The sequence below is a fragment of the Sinocyclocheilus rhinocerous genome, unplaced genomic scaffold (assembly GCF_001515625.1).
Source record: "Sinocyclocheilus rhinocerous isolate Xijiao unplaced genomic scaffold, SAMN03320098_v1.1 scaffold3636, whole genome shotgun sequence".
NCBI lineage: Eukaryota > Metazoa > Chordata > Actinopteri > Cypriniformes > Cyprinidae > Sinocyclocheilus > Sinocyclocheilus rhinocerous.
The window spans coordinates 134,418-142,102 of NW_015634515.1; the positions used below are offsets into that span (position 1 = coordinate 134,418).

The 7,685-nt window shown below is 36.4% G+C and overlaps 1 protein-coding gene across 1 annotated transcript in view; it reads right to left on the reverse strand.

The window, feature by feature from the left end:
- Positions 1-7,685, reverse strand: part of LOC107745876 (cell adhesion molecule 2-like) — an 84,362-nt gene that overhangs the window by 17,278 nt on the left and 59,399 nt on the right. Inside the window, exons 6-7 of the mRNA XM_016559903.1 lie at positions 7,417-7,507; positions 6,079-6,257 (exon numbers count right to left, since the gene is read on the reverse strand). Of these exons, the coding sequence (XP_016415389.1) occupies positions 6,079-6,257; positions 7,417-7,507 (270 nt within the window). The remainder of the gene's footprint in view (positions 1-6,078; positions 6,258-7,416; positions 7,508-7,685) is intronic.

Below are 7,685 nucleotides of genomic sequence, written 5' to 3' on the forward strand. Positions count from 1 at the left end.
AAAAAAGTATATAAAAAAACAATGTTTATTTTGCATCTTGATTTCTTCCTGTAGAAACGCACTATATCATGTTTATTTTCTGTTTTTCTTGTTGGTCAAGGCTCCTCTTTTGGTTCTCTAATGCTTAATGCTTAACTTCTAGGTCAGAAATGTGAGTGCTTGGTCGTTTTCTCTGTCTGTGCTTCAAACGCGAGCTGTTTTGATCCGTCTCTGCCTCCCGCGCCCTTCCTTTACTCGTCTCCCAAACTGATTACCGATACATAATTAGCTCTTTTAAACAAGACCTAAGACTGGAGAGGAGGAAAAAGTTAAAAGAAGTATAAATACAACTCAGCATTTTCAAGCTATTTGGCAAGGATTTTGTTTAGGGTCAAATTGCCTCACAAGTGCTCTGGAAGCATTTAATCTCTTTCTCCGGCAGCAGGGCGCGCTTCTGAAAAGACGTCAATTTTATGGATGTTTGCACGCTTTTCCGAGCAAGTAAACGAAACTCTTTTTCATCCGTTCTCATGGTTTTAACTGAGAGGGGGTTGGGAGTGAACACATGCTGATTATAGGAAGCAAGCAATAAATATTTTACAGTTCCAAGCAAGCGCCGGATTAAACCCACGAGACGTAAATGCTGATGCTCATTTAAAAGTCAGAGGAGAACTTGGGGCGCAGAGTTGCCAGAGGGAGTCTCGTCTGCTCAGACCTACTGCTGAGTACAATTAGACTATACATTACACGTGCAGGAGAGATGTCACAGGTCTCTCAGCGGCTCAATAACACTCACATAAGAGCGTGCAGACGATACATGGATTTTCCCATCCAGCGGAGCAATCGGATTGGCTATGGATGCTGCTGTTTTCTAGCTCATGCTTGTCTTTCTGCAAACTCTCTGCTGCTGCAAGCTTGACTTCTGAATATATGGAGGTTTCGCTTTTGTCTTTATGGGCTTTTTAAACTTTGATTTATTCAATAGGAGAGTGGAGAGAGTGGAAAGTAAGGGGAAACCCTGGGAGTGCATAGCTCTATATTGTCACTACCTATGCCAGAACAGCTCTAATGAAAACACTATAGAGCTACAAATATATAGCGGTCTCCAGTGACTACAGTATATATATATATATATATATATATATATATACAGTGGGTACGGAAAGTATTCAGACCCCCTTACATTTTTCACTCTTTGTTATATTGCAGCCATTTGCTCAAATCATTTAAGTTAATTTTTTTTCCTCATTAATGTACACACAGCACCCCATATTGACAGAAAAACACAGAATTGTTGACATTTTTGCAGATTTATTAAAAAAGAAAAACTGAAATATCACATGGTCCTAAGTATTCAGACCCTTTGCTCAGTATTTAGTAGAAGCACCCTTTTGATCTAATACAGCCATGAGTCTTTTTGGGAAAGATGCAACAAGTTTTTCACACCTGGATTTGGGGATCCTCTGCCATTCCTCCTTGCAGATCCTCTCCAGTTCTGTCAGGTTGGATGGTAAACGTTGGTGGACAGCTAATTTTAGGTCTCTCCAGAGATGCTCAATTGGGTTTAAGTCAGGGCTCTGGCTGGGCCATTCAAGAACAGTCACAGAGTTGTTGTGAAGCCACTCCTTCGTTATTTTAGCTGTGTGCTTAGGGTCATTGTCTTGTTGGAAGGTAAACCTTCGGCCCTGTCTGAGGTCCTGAGCACTCTGGAGAAGGTTTTCGTCCAGGATATCCCTGTACTTGGCTGCATTCATCTTTCCCTCGATTGCAACCAGTCGTCCTGTCCCTGCAGCTGAAAAACACCCCCACAGCATGATGCTGCCACCACCATGCTTCACTGTTGGGACTGTATTGGACAGGTGATGAGCAGTGCCTGGTTTTCTCCACACATACCGCTTAGAATTAAGGCCTAAAAGTTCTATCTTGGTCTCATCAGACCAGAGAATCTTATTTCTCACCATCTTGGAGTCCTTCGGGTGTTTTTTAGCAAACTCCATGCGGGTTTTCATGTGTCTTGCACTGAGGAGAGGCTTCCGTCGGGCTGCAGTGATGGTTGACTTTCTACAACTTTCTCCCATCTCCCGACTGCATCTCTGGAGCTCAGCCACAGTGATCTTTGGGTTCTTCTTTACCTCTCTCACCAAGGCTCTTCTCCCCCGATAGCTCAGTTTGGCCTGACGGCCAGCTCTAGGAAGGGTTCTGGTCGTCCCAAACGTCTTCCATTTAAGTATTATGGAGGCCACTGTGCTCTTAGGAACCTTAAGTGCAGCAGAAATTTTTTTGTAACCTTGGCCAGCTCTGTGCCTTGCCACAATTCTGTCTCTGTGCTCTTCAGGCAGTTCCTTTGACCTCATGATTCTCATTTGCTCTGACATGCACTGTGAGCTGTAAGGTCTTATATAGACAGGTGTGTGGCTTTCCTAATCAAGTCCAATCAGTATAATCAAACACAGCTGGATTCAAATGAAGGTGTAGAACCATCTCAAGGATGATCAGAAGAAATGGACAGCAGCTGAGTTAAATATATGAGTGTCACAGCTCATCTGAATCTGAAGGGTCTGAATACTTAGGACCATGTTATATTTCAGTTTTTCTTTTTTAATATATCTGCAAAAATGTCAACAATTCTGTGTTTTTCTGTCAATATGGGGTGCTGTGTGTACATTAATGAGGGAAAAAAATTAACTTAAATGATTTTAGCAAATGGCTGCAATATAACAAAGAGTGAAAAATTTAAGGGGGTCTGAATACTTTCCGTACCCACTGTATATACAGTTGTGCTCATAAGTTTACATACCCCCTAGCTCTTAATGCATTGTGTTGCCTTCTTGAGCATCAGTACATGTTTTCATCTTATATAATAGTTATGTATGAGTCCCCCAATTGTCTTTCATGTGAAAATATGGATCTCAGCATCATACAGACACTGTTGGAAAGGGTTCAAATATGCAGAAAATGTTGGAAAACCAAAGAATGTGCAGGAGCTGGAGGAGTTTTCAGCAGCAGGCAGTTGAACTGCTCAGAACCAACAAGGGGCTCATGAACAACTATCACAAAACAGAAAGACAGTCGTGGATCATCCTGGAAACAACACAAAGTATTAAGATTCAAGGAAGGGAATGTTGAAGCCAGCAGCCTGCTTGTTTTTCAAATTATAATGTTTAACAGTGGAATTTGTGGTACATTTCAAATACTTTTTGCTTTAAATCTAAGTTTGTAATGTTGTGATTCGCCTTGTTGGTTTGGTTCACAGCTTATAATGCTTTAATGAACACTTTTTTGTTGTTTTTTAATCCCTATGGGAAAAATTTGTGGAGAAATACTTTTGGAACTAATGACACGCCTATTAACATATTGACTATTTATTAGTACTTATAAAGCACATATTCTGTATGACCATATTCTACATCCATAATCCTACACAATACCTAAACTTAACTACTACCTTACTAACTATTCATAAGCAGCAACCTAAGAGTTTATTGAGGCAAAAGTCATAGTTAATGGTTTGTTAATAGTGAGAATTGGACCTTAAAATAAAGTGTGACCACACACACAATTATCATAATTTTTTGTTTATTTATTTAATAGAATTTATTACAACAAAGGTCTGAAACTCTGTTGTAGAGATGTATATCTTTAAATGCACATATAAATCATGATTACCATTACTAGTATTAACTATTACTAGCACAGTTTCTGTGAAAATGTAAACACTATGGTACTATCAAAGCATTGATAAGATTTTAGAGCAAACCCAACATACTGTAGTAGCATTGGCTCGAACCAATGGGGTGAGTTTGTGGGCGGGGCTAACTGTTGGTTCGACCAATGACAGTTGGAGTGGAGGTGTAATAGAAGGAAACCTGTTAAAGGACTCCTTATTTTTATAAGTCGAAGCAGTGAAAGTGATGCAAATGTGACACCCTTCACCTTTAAAGATACACATTCTGAACAGATGTGTACTAAATGCCACTTCAATTAAAAAAATAACTGTATTGTATTTGTTTACTGTATACTGTAGTTTTAAACAATTATTCCCTTAGAAGTACACTTTAGCATACTTTTAGAAAACGTTATTACGAAAATAATATATTATATACTTAACTGCAAACTTGAATGGCATTTTTTTAGAAATTTTTATCTGCATGTTAATTGAAATTAAATGAAAATGTACTGTAGTTTATATTTATATTAAATACAAATAGCTGAACTTTAGAGCACTTTTTTTTGACCCAATTAAGTAGGACTTGAATGCATTTTTATATGTAATTTCATAATTACTTCTATTGTATTTGAAATATGGTTAAGATGTACTGCTGAATGTACTAATGAGCATTTACAGTAAACTCAAATATAGTTTAATGTCATTAGTATTGATACTTGTGTCATGTATTTCAATATACTTGTAATTACACATTTGTAAATTACAATGAAGTAACAAGTAAAAAATTTTAAAAGCACATTTAAAATATATTAACTTTAAATGTAATATAGAACATCACACTATAGTTGTATAGAATGTTTGCTGTAGCATAGTCAACACATCAAAATTAGTATACTTTATTAAAGCACAACAAAAAAATTTAAACAATTATTTAAAAAGTACTTTAAAATGTTTCATGACATTATTACAAAGTGCACTTTTTAAAAGTGTACTTAAGTGTCTTAAGAAACTAAGTACACTTATGTAGCCTTTAATTTCATTAATATTATATTATCTGTAAGTAAATTTTTTTTAATATATACTTATGTTTGAAGTACACTACAAGTGCACATTCAATAGAATTAAGCACACCTCATTTTCACAAGGGTTAGTTCTAACTACATTAATAATTATTTTTTTAAATAATTGGTAAGTTGAGTCAGAATCGGAATCATTAAATTCTTTATGATACCCATTTCTAAGGAAAAAACAAACAAACAAAACTGAGTAATGTTACACATCACAGCCCAATTTGCCATCCTACTGAACAGAATACTAACATAACACAATTTGCCATCCTACTTTGTATTTATTGCCTTTCCTAAACACCAGACATTCCCATTTCTATCTGTCCTCTGCAAAATAAAGTGTACCTACCAGCAGACACATTAATAAACGGAAATTAAAACGGTAACTGGAGATGAATAGGGAGTGCGTGAATTCAACTGACATTTATTGCCACTTGGCAGTCGTACCATTAGCAAATTAGATTCATTCGAGAGCCGAGTCGGACAACTCATCCTGAGAGGAAGGGCTTAATAAATATCACTCGGGTGAAGTCAGACATCTAGATGAATTAGAAGGTAATGAGTCATGTGAATGAGATTCTCCCTCTCTTTTTCTCTCTACACCTGTCTGTCACATGCTTCCTCTCATCTCTTTAACCTGGAGGCCGAGGTTTGATTGGTTAGTTTTTGCTATAGTAAATGCTGCAACAAAAAGTGTTAATTTCAGTCGACGACTATTCAAAAGTAGTTAGCATGTCACTAATATATTGTTATGCTAACAGATAACTTTCTGTAACCTGATTCATTTGTAGAGCTTCTACACTAGTCTTTATTTTGTGTGTCTGTTTGTCTCCAAATAAATCTGGGGCAATGGAAAGGCATAGAGAGCTGTGGACCCAATCCAGCGTCTTTGTTTTTAGTACAACAAATGTGTACCTTCCAAATGATTTCTCTCAAAGATTGCTGTTGGGCCTATTAAAAAGCGATGCTACAAATCCGTCTCTGTCCCAAGCGCTCTGTATCTTCCTTCCAATTTTTGCTTGACAAATGTTATCTGCATTAGCAGTGGACCCTTAATTGTGTGTTCTTCTCTTGCTTTGCTTCCTGTTTTGGAGAACCAACTTATCATTTCTGGCTCCGTCTCACTTTGGTGGCAAATACTGCAGCCACCAGCAGTTTCTGTTGTATACCCTCAACACACAAAACTCCTGGTAAACTAGGCCAGGAGGAATTTACTGAGTGCGCATGTGTGTTTTGACGTGGATTACGATGGATATTAACAAACTTTCACAAATGAAATAAATAATGAGAACACATGAGAATATAAATAAATAAACTCATGGATTTATTGCCCTCCAGAGGTTATGATGACCCAGAAGTACTTACCGTACACATACAGTGTAAATTCATCCCTGTTGGTGCCGAGGTGGTTGCTGGCCTCACAGCGATATGTGCCGTTATCTGTTTTGTTCAGTGTGGTTATGATTAGATCTCTACCCTCCACAATCATTCGTTCAACATCAGGAAGCTCACCTCCATCTTTTGTCCAAAAAACTGGCTCAGGCCTGAAAATGAAAGAATAATATAGCTTGAGGCCTCAGAAAAGTAAAAAACTCTGAAAACACTGGTATATCTGTACATAAGAAGGTTCACAAACGTGATTTTTATGCATTTTAATTTAATTTAATTTAATTTAATTTAATTTAATTTAATTTAATTTGGTCATTTTAAGTTTTATTTTGTGTTCATACATGCTATTGCAACACACATTCTTAAAGCTGCAAGGAAGCTGTTATTTTATTAAAATATTATATTAAAATATTGAAATTGGCATGCAGTGCCAGAAAACGATGATTAGATCTCTACCCTCCACAATCATTCGTTCAACATCAGGAAGCTCACCTCCATCTTTTGTCCAAAAAACTGGCTCAGGCCTGAAAATGAAAGAATAATATAGCTTGAGGCCTCAGAAAAGTAAACAACTCTGAAAACACTGGTATATCTATACATAAGAAGGTTCACAAACGTGATTTTTATGCATAGTAATTTAATTTAATTTAATTTAATTTGGTCATTTTAAGTTTTATTTTGTGTTAATACATGCTATTGCAAGAAACACACATTCTTAAAACTGCAAGGAAACTGTTATTTTATTAAAATATTATATTAAAATATTGAAATTGGCATGCAGTGCCAGAAAACAGGCAGTTTCTGCTAGTTTATGTAGATTTTTTACTATATATTTCTTAGTTTTAGTACATTAAAACAAAACAACAAAAAAAATCTGTCAAGCTATTTTTGAACACAAGAACACATATAATATATAAATGCCCCCTGTTGTACTTCTATTGTAAATATATGAAGAAAAAAAAATCTTTTGGTCAAACCTAATCCTTTAATCTGTTTAGGGCATAGATTTAGTAGGTTGGTGGCAGAAAAGATTTGTCTCTCATTTTGTTATCATTTCTGCTCAAGGAACTTTTTACGGTTTTGTCCTCTACCTTTGAAAGGTCACTCTAAAAGAGTTACAACTGTCTCTAGACGATTATATGACTCACTAAATCTCTCCCAAATATCACGATCTGATTTAGTATTATTGCTTTTTGTTCTCGGCATGCAGATAAGGGCCGCCTTGAGACGTGATGATTCTGCAAGTTCAACTTCATAAGACAAACCATATTAAAACAATGTTCACGTAGGTGATTAAAAGAACGCTGCACTCACAGTGGGTTGCCTTTGGATACACACTCCAGTTTGAAGTATTGTCCTTCCTGAGGTACTATTACTGAGCGCACAATCTGTACCTGAGGAGGATCTGGATTGAGAACAAAAAAGAAAACAAAATACAAAATAAAACAAGAATCACAAAGCAAACCAAAGACACAACGAAACAGAATGAAACAAACAAACACAAAACAACAAAAAAAAAAACGTAAAACCCAACCAACCCCCCCCCCCCGGAAAAAAAACAAACAAACACAACAAAACAACAC